Genomic DNA, 22,826 nt, shown 5'->3' on the forward strand with positions numbered 1-22,826 from the left:
GATTTTTTATTTTGTTTTCTTTTTATGACAAAAACTAACTACAAGCATTAATCCTTCCCCCCACACTTAAATCATACATTGTCCTCAATGTTAAACAAGTTAGAGCATGCAATGAACAATTATCATGTGAATGGAATGATTAACTCAAGAAAACCTAAAAACAAAAACTAAAAATGCAAATAACAAAGATACAATCAGAAAATAGTAATAGAGGAGATAGAGTTTAAGAGAGCAAATCTGCGTTGATGGCTCCTCCACAGCTACGGTTGAAATGGGTTGCCTCCCATGCAGCGCTTAATGTTTAAAGTCTTTCAGCCTAGACTTGTACCTCCATTTACTCATTTGGAGGAGCGGTATGCGGGCGAGTGGCAGCCTTCTTGCTGGTTTCAGCCTTCGGAGGAGGGTTCTGATGGAGTGACATAAATAAAAAAAAAGCGGGGGAGGCAAGGTTCGAAACCTTAACCTGCTGCACGAAACCTTTGTCCCCAACCACTGGAGCACAAGCTGTGCTTAATATAATGTGTACAAATTTTATACTTATTATGTCATAAACGAACATAATAAAAATAAACGAGAGGCGAGGTTCGAACCTCAGACCTCTTGTACACGAACTTTACACTCAACCACTCGAGCACGGCTGCTCACGTTATTATCCATACCAATCCTTTTATTTAAACCAACTGTTTCAACTGTTTCAACAATTCGGCACAAAACATCCAAGACTGTTGCAGAAACCCAGCCCAACGTATCCAAAACTGTTACAGAAATCCGGCCCAACTCATCCAAAACTGTTTCAGAAACTCGGCCCATCATGTCCAAAACTGATCCTGAAACTCGGCCCATCAGGCCTCCACCCACAGCTACAGTGATGCCTTGATCCGAGACAGGCCCAAGTACGGCCCACTTGTGTCACGGCTTATCCCTTCCGTGATTTACGGCAGTCAAATCTGCTTTCGGCTACAGCTGTCTGCCACAGCGCCTCGAGATTCCCTCGGTCCCCTTACACGCTCTCCATGCGCCAACAACTTTTCCGGGTTTCAGGGCGACTTTAATCTAACGCGTAGAATGAATCACAGGAATCGTCCATCCAACGGTGGAGATCTGCTCACCTCGCTCTATAAATAGGTGCATTCTGAGGGCGCAACTGTTCACTCCAAAGGAACGAAAATCTCTCCTGAGTTCCAGCCCCTCTCTCCCAACTCTTCAGCTTTCCTCTTCTTTCAAAACTCAAAATATTTCTTCTTCGATTCAATCCTTCTCTTCTGATCTTCTCTCCCATCTAGTTGATTCAATCCTATCTTTCCTCTGAACTTTCAGATCTCCAACACACCATCATCATCCTTAATCCCTTTAACAACAACTCCTTCAAACACTCGACAACTTTACTCTTCGATCTTCACATCCCCTCAACCCATCACCATGGAACCACGAACTCTGCAACTGATGGAGCTACAAACCCAGCAACAAATCGAGGATGGAGGAAACAACCAAGCAGCCGGGAGTAGTGCCAACACAGATTTCTGGCGAAGCCGTGCCAGGTGGGTTCCTACTCCAGATCAAATAAGGATCCTCAAGGATCTTTACTACGACAAGGGAGTTAAGTGCCCAACTACAGAGCACATTCACGAGATCTGTCTCCAGCTGAACCAGTATGGACATGTTGAGGGCAAGAACATTTATTTTTGGTTCCAGAATGTCAGGGCTCGAGAGAAGCAGATGAAGAGGTGCAATCAGGCTGCTCAAGTGCCCATGGGAACTAGTTCTCCTGGTACTGGTGGATCCATTGATCTCAATTTTGGGTCCACTGGTTCTACTGGTGCTGGTGGATCCATCGACATCAATTTTGGGCCAGCTGGTGGATCCATTGACATCAATTTTGGGTCCACTAGTTCTACTGATGATGGTAGATCCATTAATCTCAACTTTGGTTCCACCGATTCTACTGGTAATGAAGGATTTCTTGATTTAAATTTTGTTTCATATTCTTCCTCACACTTCAACACTAATACCAGTACAACTCTTTTGGCACAACAGGAGGACAAACATCCCTGCAACAACGAGGAGGAGATCACCAGGAGATTGAAACCCTTCCATTGTTCCCCATGCATGGTGAGGACATCTTGGGCATCATGAAGACTACTTCCGAGAGAGGTAGCGGTTATGGCGGTGGCTCTCACATTTCCCTTGAGCTCAGCCTCAACTCCTACAGAGATGCAGACATGGCTTAGTATAGAGTATTATTATTATTATTATTATTATTATTTTTTTTTTTTTTGTATATAGCTGAATTTAATAAGACTGAATGAATGCATTTTATTTTATTTATTTATTTATTTTTTTTATATTTTTTTTTTATTTTTTTTATTTTTTATTTTATTTTTTATTATTATTATTATTATTTTTAAAATATAGGACTCAAAAATATTTATAGGACTCAAAATGAAAGACAAAAATATTTATAGGATTCAAAATGAAAGACAAAAATATAAATCCCTTCCCCCACACTTAAATATTGCATTATCCTCAATGTAATCAATTAAAAGCATGCAATGAAATAAGTAAGCATATAGTGATGGAATTTACGAAAATAACTACTAAAACAAAAAGAAAATGGAGGAGTAAAAGGGGAAGAGAAAGCAAATCTGATTATATTCTGAATTGGGTTGTCTCCCAAGCAGCGCTTGTATTTTACGTCTTGCAGCCAGACGGTACCTACATTAAATAAAGTTAGTAACTTAATATTAACAAAGAAATACAAAAAAAAAAAAAACAAGTAACTATGAATTACAAACTACAAGTATAATTAACAAGTATTTTGTACATAAGACACAAGTTAAGTATACAAGTGAGTATAAAACGTAAAAAAAGTATTTTTACAAGTATAAAGTGTGAAACAACAAAATAATTTACACGTAAAGAGTATGCACAAGTATTTCTTTTGTTATAAACATTATTGATATCAAATCTAATTCCAAGCGGTAAATCAAGTGGACGTGCGGCCCAAGTATAGTCGTCTAGACACAAAGTCTCTTCTACATCCGTTGGGCAACCTTACTGAAATGGCCAGGTAGGGGAGGGCGAACACAAGAGGAAAAATCCATTTTGGCATGAGCTAGGCCCATTTATAAGCACTTCTGGATTCAAAAACCCGTCATGAACGTTGTCCCCTTCCTAGACACCATCTCACATAGGATATTCTTACTAGGATGTAAAAGGTCCTAAGTGTGTTAGACAGTTCAATGAATGTTAATAAAGGCCGCCCTCAACCTTAAGGGACCTGAACTAGGTACCAATAAGGGGTTTAGGCCAATATTAATAAACACGACTTCACCAATTCCATTCAATTTACAACTTACAATTAAAACTCGTGTTCAACAATATAAAAAAAACAACCTAAGTAATTAATTAACTAAGTTTCAAACAGTTTATATACAATAATTATAAACAAAAACAAGTGATTTTTCAATTCCCCGGCAACGGCGCCAAAAATTGATACGCTCAAAGCAAGCGCATAATTTAACCCTGAAAACATCGTTAGTAGTATAAGCAAGTAGGGATCGTTCTATTCCGGGGATTGAGGGTACACCTGTCATTGTCAAACAATTAAACAATTAAAATTAAAACAAAGTAATATAATCACAAAGATATTCACAAGTATAAACATATTTACGAAAAAGGGGGAATTTTGGATTTTGGATTCGAAAATAAACTAAGTTAAGAAAACAAATAAAACACATAAACATAATTAAACGAATGGAATGAGAGAACAAAGATCAAAACCGAAACTTATGATTAAAATTGATTCAAACCCTAATATTGTTCATCTAAGTCATGAGAAAGGAGTTGATCATGTGAAACATTCGAAAGCAAATGAATTCCCATTTTTTACTTTTCAATGCTAATTAACCTAAGCGAAAGCACCTAGATTAATCCTATCAAACATGCAATCAAACCCTAGAAAGCTAGTCAATCATGTCATGTTTAACGCATTACACATAGAGAAAGGCTATCAACTCAAGTGTACAACTTAGTATGGAAAAGTCCACCTAATTGCAATTCTCTTTAATTAAATTCGATCTTTGTACAAAACCTTTACTACTTTGATTCAAGTTTACACAAAATGAAAAGTCGATTTCATGTTCTTAAACCTAGCACCAATTATATCGAAACCCTAAGTGTTTGCAACCACATAAGATTAAAATACAAAAGTTATCCATAATGCAAATTTAATTAAACAAACCCACATAAGCAACTCTTGAATCACAATATATGAATCTGAAAATTCTCAATTAATCATAAAATTCCAGAAATTAACAATTGTTCAAACATATATGTCAACTAAGGCAAAACCAACGAAATACAAAGCAAAGGTTACAAAGTAGAGGTCGAATTACACCGTGGATGGAGGATGAAGATGGGTGAATAACGTTGAATCCTTTGAGACTCGAAAGCAAGCTTCAAAGGTGGAGGATGGATGATGATGCTCACGGCTTGGTTCTTCTCTTCCTTGGCCTTGCTTGAACTTCGTGGCTTGCCCTAGAGGATGTTGGAAAGGAAAATGGAAAGGAAATGGAGAGACAAAGAAGATGGAATGGATGAAGGAATGTGGTTAGAGTGAGAGGAGAAGGTGTTTATATAGGGAAGAAAAAGAAGAGTGAAATGATAAATGGAAGAAAAATAATGAAAGTGGTTTGTAAAATATGGAAAAGATGGAGTAATGATGAAATGAAAGCAAGGCATGAAGGTGCAGAAGTATGGAAGTGATGATGATCTATTGGAGCAGAAAAATATATCCAAGGAAAAAGAGAAAAGCATCTAGCTTTCTTCATGTGGGTAGGAAACTTGAACATGTGGTGTTGAGCTGTTTTTAGATCAGTTTCTGCCCCTTTATTCCTTCAATTATTTCTCCAACAGGACTTCAGATTTGGCTCGTGACTTCTTCATATGAAATGATCTACCATGAGTGTAGATCATTTTGGTAAAATTTCAGAATTTATTTCCATGCCTTTGGGCCAGAATCTCTGCTGGACTCCTTACGGGTCCAGTTTTCCAGTTTTGCTTCTGCAGGAAATTGGGCTGACTGTTTGAAGGCCTTCCACTCAAAACTAGCTCTGGCACTCTTCATAATAAATTATCCTTAGGATGTCTAGAATGGATCTGGAAAGTTTCAGCTCATTTAGAGTTCATTTGGTCAGACGGCCGCTCCTTCTTCCTTGCTTGGCTTGGTTTCTCCTAGCCGGAGTAGGAAAATGTGTAAAATTGACATTTTAGCACATTTCCATTTTTCTCCACCATTTATAGGTAAGTGTGGACCTAATGCTCATTTCACCATCATTTACTCCAATGTACCTAAGAAAATAGAAATTGAGTTAAAAATCGATTCGTTAAGGAATTAACTAAGCAAAATGTGAGGAATTAACTATTAAAATACCACTTTAAAATGCTCCTATCAAATTCCCCCACACTTAGCTTTTGCTAGTCCCTTAGCAAAATCAAAAACTAACAAACCAAAAAGACTATGACACACAACAAAGAAACCAACGAAAAAAAATGACTAAGTATGGAAACAAAAACACAAAGACTCAAAGAAACCAAAAACGTAAAACACAAAGCAAAACACAAAGAAAAAAAAAATGTCACACATAAAAGAGTAAATTCAAAGACAAAGACCAAGATGTTGACATCACAAAGACCTCTATTGCCCTTTAACATATTGACTCAGAAATTTGATACGCTCAAAGCAAGCGCATAATTTAACCCTGAAAACATCGTTAGTAGTATAAGCAAATAGGGATCGTTCTATTCCGGGGATTGAGGGTACACCTGTCATTGTCAAAAAAAACAAATAAAGAATTAAAATAATAAAGTAAAAAGTATTATGTACAAAAATAAAATAAAGAATAAAAATATATACAAGTTAATATAAAAAGGGGGGTTTTGAGATTATAGAATTGGAATTAAAATTAAATGAAATAAAGAAAGTGTAAAAACACATATACAAGGGTGGAACACAAGAAACAAAGATCAAAACTACAATCATATGAATGAAATCCAATTACAATTCCTATAGTTGATTATCTATGTCATGAGAAATAAGTTGACCATGTGAAACATTCAAAGCAAATGATTTCCCATATTTTACTTTCCTTGAATATTTAATCTAAGTGAAAGCACCTAAATTAAACCTATTGAACATGCAATCATAGTCTAGAAAACTAGCTAATCAAGAACACATTCAATGCATGAAGAACAAAGAAAGGATGTCAACCAAAGTGCACAACCTAGTATGAAAAAGTCCATCTATTTGCAATCCTCCTTAATTGATTTCGACTTTTGTCCAAAGCCTTTACTACTTAAATCTAGCACCAATTACATGCATATATCCTAAGTTGGCCATCAAAGAACACGTACATATAAAAGTTTTCCATAATCCAAAATCAATTAAGCAATCTCACATAAGCAACATAAAAATCAACATAAAGAAATCACAATTTTTATTCAAACATAGAAATTGGGCTTAAACTTTGCCCATAATGTTATTGTTAACTAGAAACAAATTCCTACGAAATTAAATAAGGAAAAAGAATGAATTACACCGTGAGTTGGAGATGGAGATGGAGTGCTTGAAACGTTGAAATCTTGAATCTTGGAAGCAAGCCTTCAAGGTGGACGATGGAGGATATGATATTCCCGGCTCCTTCTTCTTCTTCTTCTTCTTACTTGAAAACGCAGAATTTTGCAACTAGAGAATGGAGAGAAAAATGGAATGGAAATGGAGAGACAAAGAAGATGAAATGGATGAAGGAATCTACTTAGAGTGAGAGGAGAAGGTGTTTATATAGGGAAGAAAAAGAAGAGTGAAATGATAAATGGAAGAAAAATAATGAAAGTGGTTTGTAAAATATGGAAAAGATGGAGTAATGATGAAATGAAAGCAAGGCATGAAGGTGCAGAAGTATGGAAGTGATGATGATCTATTGGAGCAGAAAAATATATCCAAGGAAAAAGAGAAAAGCATCTAGCTTTCTTCATGTGGGTAGGAAACTTGAACATGTGGTGTTGAGCTGTTTTAGGTCAGTTTCTGCCCTTTTATTCCTTCAATTATTTCTCCAACAGGAATTCAGTTTTGGCTCGTGACTTCTTCATATGAAATTATCTACCATGAGTGTAGATCATTTTGGTAAAATTTCAGAATTTATTTCCATGCCTTTGGGCTGGAAATGCTGCTGGACCTCTTACAGGTCCAGTTTTCCAGTTTTGCTTCTGCAGGAAATTGGGCTGACTGTTTGAAGGCCTTCCACTCCATTATAGCTCTGGCACTCTTCATAAGAAATGATCCTTAGGATGTGTAGAATGGATCTGGAAAGTTTCAGCTCATTTGAAGTTCATTTGGTCCGGCGGCCGCTCCTTCTTCCTTGCTTGGCTTGGTTTCTCCTAGCTGGAGTAGGAAAATGTGTAAAATTGACATTTTAGTACATTTCCATTTTTCTCCACCATTTATAGGTAAGTGTGGACCTAATGCTCATTTCACCATCATTTACTCCAATGTACCTAAGAAAATAGAAATTGAGTTAAAAATCGATTCGTTAAGGAATTAACTAAGCAAAATGTGAGGAATTAACTATTAAAATATCACTTTAAAATGCTCCTATCAGGTATACTACGGGTGGACCTAGGAGGCAAAACATACACACTATCACTATTATCAGAGTTAGAAGAAACACCACTAACCTCAAGATTGGGACGCTCCTTAGGGATTGGTTGACAAGAGTTATCTGTATCTGAGAGGGGTGGAGGAGCTTGGCCTTCTTGAACTGCTAAATTTCAGACGTCGTGTTATGGTTCTTCTGGCGATTGATCGCTAGGAATGGACCGATCTATCGTTTTGCTACTGGGAGCTTCTGCCTCACTGAACGATCGATCGCCAGGAATGGAACGATCGATCGTTTGACTACTGTCTTCTTTGAAGTTGTCTGGTGATCGATCGCTGGCATTCTGGTGATCGATCGCTGGCATTCTGGTGATCGATCGTTGGACCCGAAATTACATGATCATCATCTTCAATTGGCTGAATTTTAATCGCACAGGATTTCTCTTCCAAAAAGTGTGTTTCTTCCCCTGAAGTGAAGGATTGGTGGAAGAAAAATAACATGCATCCTCATAAAAGGTGACATCCATGGTAACATAAACTTTCTGTGTAGGAGGATGAAAACACTTGTAGCCCTTCTGATTAACACCATTGCCCACAAATACACACTTTAATGCCCTGGCATCTCTTCACTTCTATGTGAATCCGGACTCACTTCCTCCACCAAATCCCAGCAAGGAAATGGCTTTCGCTGTCAAAGATATGTTGAGCAAAAATAGTAAATAAATATACTCAACAGCATTGAGTTTGGACCGTTGATTCTTAGGGACATCGACGAACACTACACACCCAAAGACCCGAGCATGGAGATTAGAAAACGAAGGGACATACACATGATTTGAAAGGGCAGCATAAGGGGTTTGACCATTGAGAACAGAAGAATGTAGCCTATTGATGAGATGGAAAGCAGTGAGAATTGCATCTCCCCAAAGATACTTAGGCATATGAGCACTAAATAGAAGAAACCGAGCTATGTCAAGAACATGACGATTCTTTCTTTCTGACACCCCATTTTGTTCAGGGGTTTGAGGGCAAGTAGTTTGATGAACAATCCCATGAGAATGAAAGAATTGGTGAAACTAAGAATTGACAAACCCCCACCATTATCAGAACGAAAGACTTTAATATTGGCTCCAAATTGATTTTGAACAAGAGCAAAAAATTATTGGAAGGCAGAGAAAACTTCATATTTGTGTTTCAATAAAGAGACCCAAGTAAGACGGGTATAATCATCAATAAACAAAACAAACCAATGTTTGCCAGACAAGGTTGACTCACTGGAAGGTCCCCATACATCAGATTGAATAAGCTCAAAAGGAAAAGAACTCCTAGTAGTACTTAAAGGATAACTAGTACGATGACTTTTAGCTAAGACACATGACTCACAATGCAACTTAGACTCATCAATGCCCAGAAATAAGGATGGCATAGATTTCTTCATGACACTAAAGGAAGGATGTCCCAATATCCGATGCCATAGCCATAATTCTTCAACTTGATTAGTAACCCCAGTCGAAATCAAAGCTGCTTGGACTGCCTTCTCCGGCTTCATTCCGGCGAACATGCAATCCAGATGAAATAGTCGACCCCTCAGATAACCCTTGCCGATTATTTCCCTGGTGAGGAGGTCCTGCAAAATCACATACAAAGGAAAAAATGTTACAGAACACCGAGATTGAGTATTAAGCTGAGGCACAGATATAAGATAATGAGAGAGATCAGGGACATAAAGAACATTATGTAGTGTCAAAGAATGGGTGAGACGAACATACCCTATGCCTAAAACAGGAAAAGAATCACCATTGGCATTGACAACAGAGGAAATAAAGGGTGGATTGAGAAAAAGGAAGAAACTACAATCATAGGTCATATGGTCAAATGCTCCAAAATCAATTATCCAAGTATTGCCACCAATAAAGCTAGAAATTTTTAAAGCAACTCCAATCTTACCATTACCACTGCGACTTACTGATGCGGTTTCCTTACCAGCCAAGTTGGTGTAATCTGGTTCTGTCACCGCATAGTAATCTTGGTCTTGAACATGATGAACGACAACCTTTCCCTTGGGTTTGTTGTCCTCAGGTCGGGGCCTATCAAAGTAGCCTGCTGGAAAACTAACCAACCTGTAACAATTTGCTTTGATGTGGCCTGGATTCTTGCAGTATTTACAAGTCAGATTTGAGGAGAACCCAGGAGGTGGACCTTGAGGAGAGGGACGTAGAGAAGAAAGAGGCCGATTGCCTGAGAGTGACCGATTACTTGAGGGATTGGATGGCTTCGATTGTATTGTAAGGCCTGTAACTTCTGAAGTAACTGCTCTAGTTCCAGCCCTCTGGGTCTTATCTTTGCCAACATAAGAAAAGGCTTGCTGCAAGGTTGGTGTGGTAGTCCGGCGAAGTAATTCACTTCTTGCATTCTCAAATATTGGATCTAGGCCAGCCAAAAAACATGAACTCTCATGAGATCCTGCTCCTCCTTATAAATCTTAACATCATCCAGGCACTTCATGCGACATGGACGCACACTATACCACAAAGTTAAACAGACGACAGTTCATTAACTGTCGTCTGAATGAAAAAGCTGCTGTTGTCTAGTAGCCTGTCGTCTGATTGACCCCATTCAGACGACAGTTAAAAATCATTGTCTGTTCAAAATTCACACAACATATATAGCTAAGTATGTGTCGTCTGAATATTTCCAAATTAAAATAATTAGGTTTAACTGTTGTCTGTTATAAACTCACACGACAGTTTGTTTATTAACTGTTGAGAAAAGCTATATTACCTCAACAGTTTTAGGAAAACTGTGTTGTGTGTGATGAATCTCAGACAACAACAACACAACTACATGATGTCTGAAATGAATTTCACACGACACAGTTATAATGACACTGTTGTCTGAAATGAATCTCCAACAACCGTCATTGTTGTTTTAGTTGTGTCTTATGCAAATAAAACATTAGAAGATTTAGGAATCTATCGTCTGATAGGAACTCAGACAACAGTTAGTAATCTGTTTGTGTTGTAGAATTTTCATAAGGTATAACAGTCCACTGATGGGATATGTCGTCTAATAGGAACTCAGACCATAGTTTTTATTATATTTAGTTGTGGTTTATGAATCTTAGTCAACATATTATTGTTATATCTGTTGTCTGATTTGAATATCAGACGACAGTAACTTTATTATACATGTTACCGGAATGGAGATTACACAACATCAATTTGTTATTTCTGTTGTCTGAAATGAAGTTCAGACAACTTGTATTATTTGCTGTTTTTAGATGTGTTGTATGAGTGGATCACAGACAATGGTTTTGTGAACCCTTCAGTTGTGTGATACCTTTAGAAACTACAGTTATTTGACCTATATATGTTGTCTGAATTAACTTTGCACAATTGTTGCAAATATGAACATTCATATCTTGAACATGCAAATCCAAAATAAAACATTGTCATATATCAATGTCATCTGTTCTTACATTGCCAATCCAAAACATTTCCAAAAGTACATATCCATATCCAGATATGATCAAATCCAACAATTCTAACCAAAAGTAACCTCAATCTTCATTCCTACCGTAGGAGCCTAAACAATAGCTATTAATTGAAGTCTAAGAATATCTCAGGCCTTCTAAAAAATATCTGATCCCCCAATGCTTTTGGCGATTGAGACTGTTAAGCCAGTGTAGCTCTGACCAAAATGTGAAATGCAACAAATCAAACACAATTTGACATAAAATGCTGGCCTATAGTTCATACTAGAGTGATTAGTCTAGTTGTGGCTGTACAAAGTAGTCCAGTCAATTGGGTGAGTGCAGTTGTACAAAAGGTGTGGCTGTTGTAGTTGCAGATGCAGCTGCATGTAATAGGTTAGTGTAGCAAAAGTTACACCTGTACAGAGTGGTCATCCATGTTCAGTCACTTCTTTGTTTGCACGATTGTTTTTTGGTTGCTGATGATGATGTTGTTGTTGTTCCATGTTTGGTTTCCCTATCACTTTCAACCACACAGAATAGAGTTAGAAGTATGTACTACAACAAAAGTATTGTCTAGCTGGGGCAACCTCATTTTTTGGTTTCTATGTCGAAGACTTGAGATAATCACAAAGCTTTTCCTTTAGAACCACATAACACTTCTAGCTAGGGCAACCTCATTCTTATTGAGCACCTGTAAAGAGGAGAACTTTGATCATTTGGCTAGAATAAACCACTGGATCATGGAAAATTTATTGTCAACTGCAATCACTAAAAGAATGATGAATTATATATTTTGCAGTATTGAAAGAGTTTTTGTACTTGTATATCTAAAATTCTGTTCTTTTTCATAACCATTGATCCTTATCTTCAATTTATAGTAAAACTCAATCCTTAGATCTAAGTTGAGAAAGAAAAACCTATGCTCAAATGTATACCAGTAATGTTTATTAATTTCCTAAATTTCAATCAAGCCTCATGTATACATATACAAATTAAGCTTTGATTGCTCACCTAACTGCATGAGATGATCTTGGCATTAAATTCTGCATAGAGATATACAAGATGAGAGAAGAAGCTTCAGTTTTCTAAGTCGTTAAGATCAAACATAAAAGGACTTGCCTACAGAATATATTCATACATCATAGAGATTAGGTGTATCAAGCTTCATAACTTGCCTGTAGAATATATTCAAAGCTTTTAAACCCCTGTTTTTACAACAAACTATAGAAGAGAACAAAGAACAATTAGTCAAGCATATTTATTTAGTAACTTGCCTTGAAGCATGTTAAAAGACCTCTAGATGACAGCTCTATGGTATGTTCTTCCCCTGCATTTGAACTATTAAAGATAAAGGATGCAAAATGGGGATGAATCATCCATTACCATTCAAGAAGGCTTGTGTAACGAAGATAATTTTCATCCTTTTGTTCCCATTGGAAGGCAACTCAAGTTTTTGATAGTGAGCAATTACTGTAGAAGACTGGAAGATGAATCAACTTATGTCCATCACTATGTCAAAAAGGCCTTCAGACAACAGAACTGTTCTGTCGTCTGAACGAACAAAAATGTGTCGTCTAGTACGGTGTCTTCTCTTGTGGGCATCAGACGACAGAAGTGTTCTGTCGTCTGAAAAATCAGACGACATAAAAAAATAAAAGTCTTGTGTCATCTGATGAGTTTTGCATTTTGGGAACATTGTGATCTGTATCTTTAAAAGCATTCAAACAACAGTTTTGTATTGTCTGATAAACAAAACAACCACAGTATTTTTTAAATACTATTGTGTGAAGCATATTTGCAAGACTTATTTGTGTGGTCTGAATGCCCTTAAATAAGAAAAATGAAGACTCATATGTAGTGTCTTCTCTCATACAACAACACTTAAAGGTTGTGCTAATTAACTTTACACGACAATTATATGTGATCATAAAGAGAATCAGAGGACAATTAAGTGTCGTTCTAGGGTTGGTTTGTATGACATTTAAGTGTTGTGTGAAAAATTTTGAAATTATACATATATGATGTTGGGAAATGGTTTAGACAATAGATATCATATTCTTTCTGTTATGTCAATCTCATTACGACGACAATTTACTGTCGTTTGAAATTATTTAGACGACAAATTTTTGTAGTCTGAATATAAATAGTACGTGTTTTATATTGTCTGTAATCACATCCAATCACACTTATTTGTTGTTGTTATACACTTTAGCCAATACTTTCAACTAACTTATGTTGTTGTTTTGGCTTTCAGACTACAATTTTCTGTTGTCCCATTGTCAAAAAGACAATAGACTTATTATTGATTTTTGTGTTGTGTCTGTGCAGCTGCAACCACACGTTTTGGTGTGCTTTTGTTGTAGCTTGCAGTTTGTGATGACACATTTTAGTAGTCTCCTGTACAATTGGTATGCATGCATTTTGGAAATTAAAATTGGCTATTCCTGAAACCATAAAATCCACATCCAAAATCATTTATTGCAATTTCCATTAATCCACCATTGTCTCATGTACACAAACCTAATCATGAATATCGATTCAAAATGACCCATATCTACTAATTTGGATATGCAGACAAGTCCAAATGCTTAAACAAGGAAGAATTTCTACTAGACACAAGTTAATAAAAGAACTAGCTAGCCATACTGCTGTACCAGTTTCACAATCTGATCATGAATGGAATCACCCGAATCATAGAAGTGGTCATATATAGAAGACGGAAAGTATTCCGGGGTGCGTGAGTATATATGCATAACCCTGCAGATAATATGCACATAGAATGAAGTTATATCCTTGTTTTGCTGGATCAGATATCATGCAACCAAGGACAAAGCAGTTTAGCAGAATAATAAACAAAATAGCAAAACATCAAGCCACATTGTGGGCATCCATGAAAATGATAGCCAGTAAATAAGGATCCATTTTCTTGCAGCAAGCCAGCACAAAGAGCAAACTGACGTCTTACAGCCCTTTGAAGCAAATCAGAGAATAGATTAGAGAACATATTAGCTTGCAAGAAAACAACAAAAACCTTCAGACAACGAGCCCAATTAAAGCAAGAACAGAGCAAGAAACAAGATGATACCTCATGACTAACAAACTAACTAGAAGCAAAATCTTGACATCGATTATATTTCAAACAAACATCTTTCATGGCTTTACGTGTTCCCTTATAAGAAAAGAATAAAATAAAAAATTTAAAAGCTTTCAAACACCATAGTAAGAATGCTAAAATAAAGCAACAAGTGCATATTGACCGAGAGTTGACTCTACTAGATCTGCTTTATTCCCAGCTAGTGCTATGACCATATTTGGATTGCCTTGTCATAAGGGAATGATCCAAGTAGATAGAATTAGCTATATTGAAAGACGCAAACTCGCATAGAAAGTTAGTATACAGAGTACAGCACCTAAACAAAACTGAAATTAAAGTTATAGCCTAAAATTGTTTAAAGCAGCCAAGGACTGAGTGAGTTTAGACAACAAGAAAGTGCGAGCAATACCTTGTGATTTCAGTTCTAGCACCCATTTTTTTGCTCGCTCAAATGAGGCCTACAAGAGAAAAAATAAAGTTGAATTTCTGTTTAAGGCATAATCAAGTAGCAGAACTTAAGAGCTTTCCTGGCACTATCCCTATATTCAACATATAAAACGGAAAAGAAAATTTCAAATGATACTTAGTTACACATAAACAATTGTCAGCTCGGGAAGACTAAAATATTTTCATTGTTTTAACTTTTATTTTTCAGAACTAGACGTCTTCGCAAAAAGCAGCAAGGCTGACGTGCATTCCTTCACCTGCCACAGAATAGAATTGCCAGAGCTCAGTACTTTCAGTCCTGAAGCCATTGTATGGTATTATAATGTGAGGTTAGTGTTTTTGATAATCTCAACCTAGTTGGTTTAGAGTTTGAAAATTAGACAACTACATGAAGGTGTCTCACAGTCAAGAACCTAGTAGTCAAAAGTGTGGGTGTTCAGATGCAATGCAAACATTGTCAAAAGGAAACAAGTTTTTAAGTATAAATTGATTGAAACAAGTTTCAAAGTACTACACAATTTTGATTCTCCCGAAAGGTGTTATAGCCAAAGCAGCCAATGAAGATCAGACATCTAGAATTTGATCATATGCTTGGTATGTTACAAGTAAAAACTCCAACCTGAACAATGCCTCCAGGACTTCCAGCCACTCCTTTTAAATGAACTGTGTGAATGGAATTAGCAATTAGAGCTTGAGGAGCCAGAGACCAACTTTCCTCTAATATATCCTGAGGAAAAGCATGAAAATCAGTTGCTCAGCTTTATTCAAAATATTCCAGATTAGGACAAATAACATGCCTTGCTGCTCAGTGATGATACAATAGGCATGGAATGCGGATGTGCGGTTATGTTTGAAATACATATAATAGAATTACTGTAATAAAGTCATGAAAACTGGAAGGTGTAGCACCACTCCACTAGTCTTTTGTCATTGCACAGTAATGTGGAATTTGGATCTAGTGTGCATGAGATTGATTAAAATCTAATCGTTAGAAATAAACACTTTCAGAATAGCCTAAGGAATTCAGGATAGTGTGTCAAATAAAATTAAGTGATGACCTGTCAGTATTTACCTCAAATTGAATAAGAGTATTGTGAAAGGCTAAGTCAGCATGAATCGAGAACTACACACCTCAATATCAGTACTTGAGTACAAGAAAAGATCCTCTGTTTTAATCTCCATACGATCAGCTTTGCTCCCAATTTGCTCACTACTCTGCTAGCAGACAGCAATGTGAATTAAACTACAAATCATATCCTTTTTTTTTTCTTTCTTTGTTTGTTTGTATGTTTTTCTAAAGACATAGCATGGCATGGTGAAACCAGAGATGTTTCAGGCTTGTTGACCAATTCATATTACTTCAGCTCCACAACCAAAGTCTTTCAGGCTTTTAGCCACATTTTCAATCTAAATGGATTACCACTTTTTTTTTTATTGAAATAAAATTATTATTCAGTTACCTTATCTCAGATAAGCGTTAAACAGTAAATAACATAATAACATTAACAATATGTAAAAGAATCCTCTAAACAAAATCTATGATTCAGCTGATCAGCAAACATAGAAAACGCTATTGCATACAAGAATTAGATAGCTGGAGAGCCACTATACTGCATCAGTGAACCTTTAGAACAGAATGACTATATAAAAATACCAGGCTTAGGAAAACGCTAACCTCTTCACCGGAGACATTTAAAACACGGGATGCTTTACCCAGCTCATGTCTTTCAGCTATAAGTGCAGCAATCTGGCAATTTAATAGTATAATTTGACGTGGGAAAAAAGAAACAAAAGAGTAATAGTCAATATGGGGACTAATTAAGATTTTGAAAATCAAAGACATAACAGACATATAATTAGGTTCTGAATAAGCTGCAAAGGAAAAGCTCCATATGCTCAAATTGCAGTACCTGGAATACAAGTGTACTCTTGCCAGCACTAGGATCACCGCCAACTAAAACCAATGAACATTCAAAAAACCAGAAGGAAAAAAAAAAAAAAAACTTACAACCACTTAAATCACTGGGAACAAAAGGAACATAAACTATATACCAAAAGCTTTTAAAAGAAGCAACTAAATACATAAGCCAAAACACAGGACACGAGGACTGAATGATTCATATACTCCATAAGCCAAGGCTAAATGTTCATCAAAGTTAAGAATAACTGAAAGACAAAAGTTAAACTTGCAACAGTTATTGGTGAACAAAAAGAGACATAATTTGATCACACCTGGTACAGTACCACCGCCAAGCACCGTCGCAACTTCATTTCCAAAGGTTCCATGCCTAATATCAACCACAAAAACATTTACAGAATTATCAAAATCATTTTCCCAACTCAAAAAGGAACAAACATTCTTTCAAAAACTAACAGAGTCTAATATTAAACTGTGACACAAAACTTACAATGGAATTCGCCAATCTTTCCAACTAATCCCCCAGTTCACATCATTCAACCGCACAGACTTAACCTTCCCACTTGGCAACCAAGACCTCACCTTCTCCAGTTCACATCAGTCAAAATATCATCCAATTTCCTAATACAACACAAAATAAGAGACATTTTACTCAAAAAAAAAAAAAAATCACTACATATTAATCATTTACTGAAACAAAAAAAAAATCATAAACTCGAGGTCTAAGCCATATTAGCATCCCTATAGTGTCAATTTCACATTAACGTATATGCAAAAGCAAGATCTGCTATGATTGTTTCCATTTACAGATCATGTTCAAGTGTTGGGCTCTCACTTTTTCACTCCAAGTCCAACAAGAACAGTAATCACGTTCAATCGACCTCAAGAGTTGAAAAGGTCGAGAACAAAAAAGAAGGAATGAAATTTTAAGTTCTAAGAGAGCAAAATTCATACAAAAAAATTAAATGAATCAAGAAAGTAAAGTGAGAAAGCAAGAAAACCTAAATACCAAATCGAAGAGAAGAGAAGACCCACCTTTTCTTAGCAGAGGGTTGAGGAGTGGGTCGTCGTTCTTGAACTCGAGAAGGTTATCGAAGTCCATCATACCATGAAGAGAGGCGCAATGTAATAATCGCCTTGCAGGTACTGGAAGTACCTGGTGACCTTCTATCGATAATCAAAGATGATATCAGAGTCTCGATTGAGGGATTTGCCGACAAAAAGATTATCGACGACGTCGCCCCGAGATCCTACGGCGATGTTGTTGTTATCGGCCTCTTTGCCCAGCCTGTATAAGTCGACAATATAATTAGGCAACCAAACTGACCATTGCCCACAACCAAACCCTCTTGAAGTGAAAACTTTCGGAAAAGAAACAAACAAGCACAACAAACACAAGTGTCCTACCATGGAAGCCAAATTTTTGTTTTCTTCTTCCAGTTCTGCATTCTTCCTATCCAAGTCTCTTATCTGAGAAACTAAAGTACTAACATCGCTCTGCACAATCCATTTAATAAATTTATAAGAATTTAGAACTGAAAGATCACAAATTGTTAATCAAATCATATAAACTTGAAAAAAAAAAAAAAGGTTCTTTTCTCCTACCTCAGAGAGTCGATTTGCGCTCTCCGATTTTCTCATTCCTCCATTATCTGTGCACAGAAAATTATGAGCGATAATAGAAGGCAAAATTCAATTCCAAAGTTAACAGAGAAGTTGAAGAAAATATAAATAACGAACCGATAGGTGGGATCTGGCTGAGATCGGGTCCCGAAGAAGTTTTGCTCAATCTTTCTGCAGCTCGCTTTTGACGAATTTCTTCCAACTACAAAATTGAACCAAATGCAAATAAGGAAGAGAGGATATTCCGAATCCATATATCAAAAGTTTAATAACAAATAGAGAATCAAAAAAGTTGACGGCGAAGAGGTCGGTACCGTTCGGCGGCCTAGAGATGCGTGCCGGGAATCCATGGCAGAGCGAAGGCTAGGCTAAGGATCCTCCTTACAGCCTCTGCACGGCGTTTCCGGCTTTCTGTTTTGGTTTTGTTTCAATTCCAGACTACAGAGAGAGTTACAAGTTTTAACGGTCAGCAAGGCCCAAATGAATAACAGCAAAGTAGTCGACACTCCTCACCACTTTGCCTTCCCTTCGCCCCACGCGTCCAGGCCAGGTCGCACCTCCTCCAGCCACGCCTCGAAGCATTGCCTTTGCGAGAGAGATTTCATCAATTTCAATCTGCAGTAAGAAAAATCATGAGAAAAATGTAAGAAACCAGACAAACCCTAAAATCAGAAGAACCCTAAATGCCCAAATTAAAAAAACCATTGTTTTTGGGAGAGCAGCCTTCTGGGGATTGGATCTGAACGGAGGGTTGAGCCGGAAGAGGAAGAGGCGGAGTTTGGGGCATGTTGGTTTTTGATTGAAAGTGATTGCGGTGGCTGTTTGGGAGGTTGCGGGGTTTGGGGAAGGAAATGAGAGAGACGGAGAGGAAGACGGGGTTTTGCTGAAGGAGAGAGAGTTTTAGACAGAATTTGTGGGAATGAAAAAAACATGAAGGGTTTATGTTATGCCAAAAAAGACCTAAAACAAAAAAAGTCAAACTCACCTTATTCAGACAACACTTATATGTTGTCTGAATATCACCCTACTGATTAGTTAACTATAAGGTTTGGGCGCCCCAGAGAGGGAAAAGACTCAACTTGTTGGAGGGAAATCTAAAATTTCTGCTAGGGTTTGGTCCCATCTTTTCAAACAACATATAAGTGTTGTCTGAATGCTCACCATTTATCTAAATTTGAGATAGGAAATCACCACCTTTTACAACTACACAAATCTGTTATCTGAATGCTCACCATTTTTCCAAATTAAACCAGTATGGTTTTAGTGTATATTCAGACGACAGAAAAGAAAATTATGTCGTCTAAAAAACTCAGACGACATAAAACAAAACTTATGTCGTCTGATGCGTGTCGTCTGAAGGCCTTTTTGGCATAGTGCATCTTGATTCCATGACTCTATCTAACACTAACAAACTAACAAAGCATTGAACTTTTTCACATACTCCTAACAAGACTGTCAAATTAGTACACAACACCAAAACCTAGCAAGGACTGTACGTATCATATCATCTCAGCATTACTCAGACAATGAAATAATCTGCAGAAAACTTACCCACATAAAGTTGCAAGAGACTTGGAGACCCACTAGATTGTAATAATTAATGATGGAGATGGGAACCCAATATATTACCTCAATATTAACCTTATAAACAGATTAGGTGTATCAACCTTCAGAACTTCCCATAACTTGCTTGCTTGAACAACTGAGCATTGTAGGTGAATTTTGATCCCATGCACCAACAAACAAAAATAACAATGATTCTGTTAGCCCCCAAAAAATTGCACATACAAAGCTTCCAGCAGTTGGATAGAAATACAAACAAGGCCAAGAAGCAAAACACTTGGAACATCACTTTGTGGTAACTTAACTAGCTACCTCTATATAATAGATCATACATGTTAATTCATTTCTTAAGTGGGCAATGACGTTATACCGAAACTATAGAGCTGTAAAATCAAATCAGGATAACAAGGTGAATGATCCATGTCCCTGCCTGAGATCTGACAAAATTTTTAACTAGAATGTGTATTCAAATTACTTTACAAAACCAATACATAATTGCAACAAAGAAACAAATTATAAAGCTTAAGCTTTCAATGTATAGATTTGTCACCCCAAAGAATTGAACTTTGAAACAGGGATTGATCAATTGGAACAGAAATTACATACCCAAAAAACAAAGAAATGGGAGCGAGAAGGCAAAGGCCTTTTGTGTATTGGGTTCTTCTTCATTGTCTCTGCAAAACAAGAAGAATTTCAGTTGTTTTACCATCAGTTATTCAGAAATTAAACCCAGAAGTGAAAATTGAAACTCTAATTTAGAAATTAAATGCATACAAAACTCTTGGAGAAAATTTAAACCCATGAGAAGAGAGACCTTAAGTTTGCGGGAGCAGAAGACCGGATGAAGGTGGCGATGACAACGATGAAAGCATGAAATCAAGAAATTAGCTTTAGTTTGGGGATGGGTATTCATGCATAGTACCAGATCCGCACTACGAAGGCCCTAAAACGTAAAAACCCCTGACAATTCAAAACCAACGACAACTGAAAACGCAACTAACAAAAACAAAAGTAGAAGAAAATGGCCAAATAAAACATGTGATCCTCACTCTTGCCAAACCCACCAAAACCACAAATCAGAGCACCGCAGCCCACCAAATTGCACTTAATCGTATCGTCGTCTCCAGAAGCAATGAACAGAACTGCAATTAGGTTTTCAATAACAATCAAAATCGCGAAACCCAATTGGAAATTTCAGAAATTGGATAATTAAAGCGTTGAAATTGGACCTTGATTTGCGCCTTTGACAGCTTTCTTGAACTCCAGTTACTCCTAGAGTCTTCTCTCTACTTTAATCATTGCCTGAGTGAGTCTGCAATTAGTTTGCCGATCTCTTCCTTTCTTCGTTTCTCTCCTTACTTCTACAAATTATATGCTGGGCCTTGTTGTATCAGAGCTTGAAGTAAGAAAAACCCGCTGAGATTGAGTGAGAGCGAGGTGGAGAGCTACGGTCGGTGAGGTTGAGAGGGTGAGGGGGATTAAGGGTGAGAGCGATGGTGATTGAGGGTGAGAGCGATGGTGAGTCGGAGGGAGGCCGAGAGAAATTTGGGAGGGAGAGTTAACCCAAATTTTTAGCTAAGGGAGGGAACCCGAGTTCCTGCTAGGTTTTGGGTGTTTTTTTTTTTTTTTTGCGGAAAGGTTTTGGGTGTTTTGAGAGGGGAAAAAAATAAATATAAATTAAGGGCTAAATACTGGTTACTACCCTGTGGTTTAGGTCCAAAATCAATTCAGTCCCTGGACTTCTAATTTCATCAAAAACACCCTTGTACTTTCAATTTTAATCTAATAGGTCCAATTCGTTAATATTCTGTTGTGAGTTCCAGTTATAACTGGGTTATTTGTTTAAAAACTTTTTATTTGATAGATTTCTAATAGTGGAACTCACTCCTAAACTGACTATGCATACTACCTCAACACCACATCATAAAACATAGGCCCCATATGAGCCACGTCAGCAAGTTAACGGACTCAATTAACGGAAAACTACCAGATTGGACATATTAGATCAAAATTGAAAGTGTAGGGGTGTTTTTGATGAAATTAGAAGTTCAAGGACTAAATTGATTTTAGACCCAAACTACAGGGTAGTAATCAGTATTTAGCCCATAAATTAATGATTGTTTGTTTTTTTTTTCCGTTATTCAGACGACAGATATCCTTGTTAGTGTCGTCTGAAATCTCTCAAATTTACGAAATGATCATGTGTTGGATGAGTAGAGATGAGACGACCGATTTAAAACATCTGTCGTCTGAGCAAAAACTAATGTGTCGTGTGATGAGTGTCGTGTGATTAACTTATTCTTGTAGTGGCATCTGATCAATTTCTTGCCAAATCTCCTTTAGTTTTGCAAAATACATGGCAACTGGTTTTCCATCTTATGTCATACGGGAGGCTTGAGTGCTCAACTCATAAACCTCGACAAAATCCGTTCCGTTAAAGTAGATCTCCTTAAGGGTTTCCCAGATTTCTTCTTCTGTATTACATCCCATAATCATCTGTGAAACATCTTCAGTCATGGATTTGTAAAGAATAGAGGTTATCGAGCCATTTGCAGTCTTCCATTTTGAATAATTGTTGGCTGCAATTGGTGGTTCAGTAATTGAACCATCAACATAGCCCACCTTATCAATTCCACAGAGGTGAGCCTCCATCATCTTCTTCCAGGTTCGGTAATTAGAGCCATTGAGCTTGACACCTCCATAACTTCCAGTTGAATCATCTTTAACGGAAACAGAAATTTGGTTGGAACCATGAGACATCTGACCATCTCCATATTGCTTGATCACGGTCGAAACGTCTTGATCTTTAGCCATGGTGAATATGCAGCGGAAGGAAAAACAATAAAGTACTTGAAAATATAAGAAGGCAACGGTGATGAAAGGATCAAAGGACAAGGAACAAATCCAAGCACAAAGAACAAGCGTCAAGGATCAAAGAACAATGAGTCAGAGTCCAAGATCGGATCTCTGCTCTGATACCAAGTCAAAATATAACGAAAAACTAGAGACAATTTTGGCTGAATAATTCTCTGCATCATTCACCTTCCAAGAAGGA

At 37.1% G+C, this 22,826-nt stretch overlaps 1 protein-coding gene across 1 annotated transcript in view; it reads right to left on the reverse strand.

Annotated features, from left to right (window-relative positions):
* LOC133711268 (uncharacterized) overlaps nt 1–18,605 on the reverse strand; it is a 64,762-nt gene extending 46,157 nt beyond the window's left edge. The window contains exons 1-4 of the mRNA XM_062137418.1: nt 18,523–18,605; nt 18,326–18,410; nt 18,191–18,237; nt 17,993–18,082 (exon numbers count right to left, since the gene is read on the reverse strand). Of these exons, the coding sequence (XP_061993402.1) occupies nt 17,993–18,082; nt 18,191–18,237; nt 18,326–18,410; nt 18,523–18,558 (258 nt within the window). The 5' untranslated portion in view covers nt 18,559–18,605. The remainder of the gene's footprint in view (nt 1–17,992; nt 18,083–18,190; nt 18,238–18,325; nt 18,411–18,522) is intronic.
* Between the last annotated feature and the right edge of the window lie 4,221 nt (nt 18,606–22,826).

The sequence above is a fragment of the Rosa rugosa genome, chromosome 5 (genome assembly GCF_958449725.1).
Source record: "Rosa rugosa chromosome 5, drRosRugo1.1, whole genome shotgun sequence".
In the NCBI taxonomy this organism is placed as follows: Eukaryota; Viridiplantae; Streptophyta; class Magnoliopsida; order Rosales; family Rosaceae; genus Rosa; species Rosa rugosa.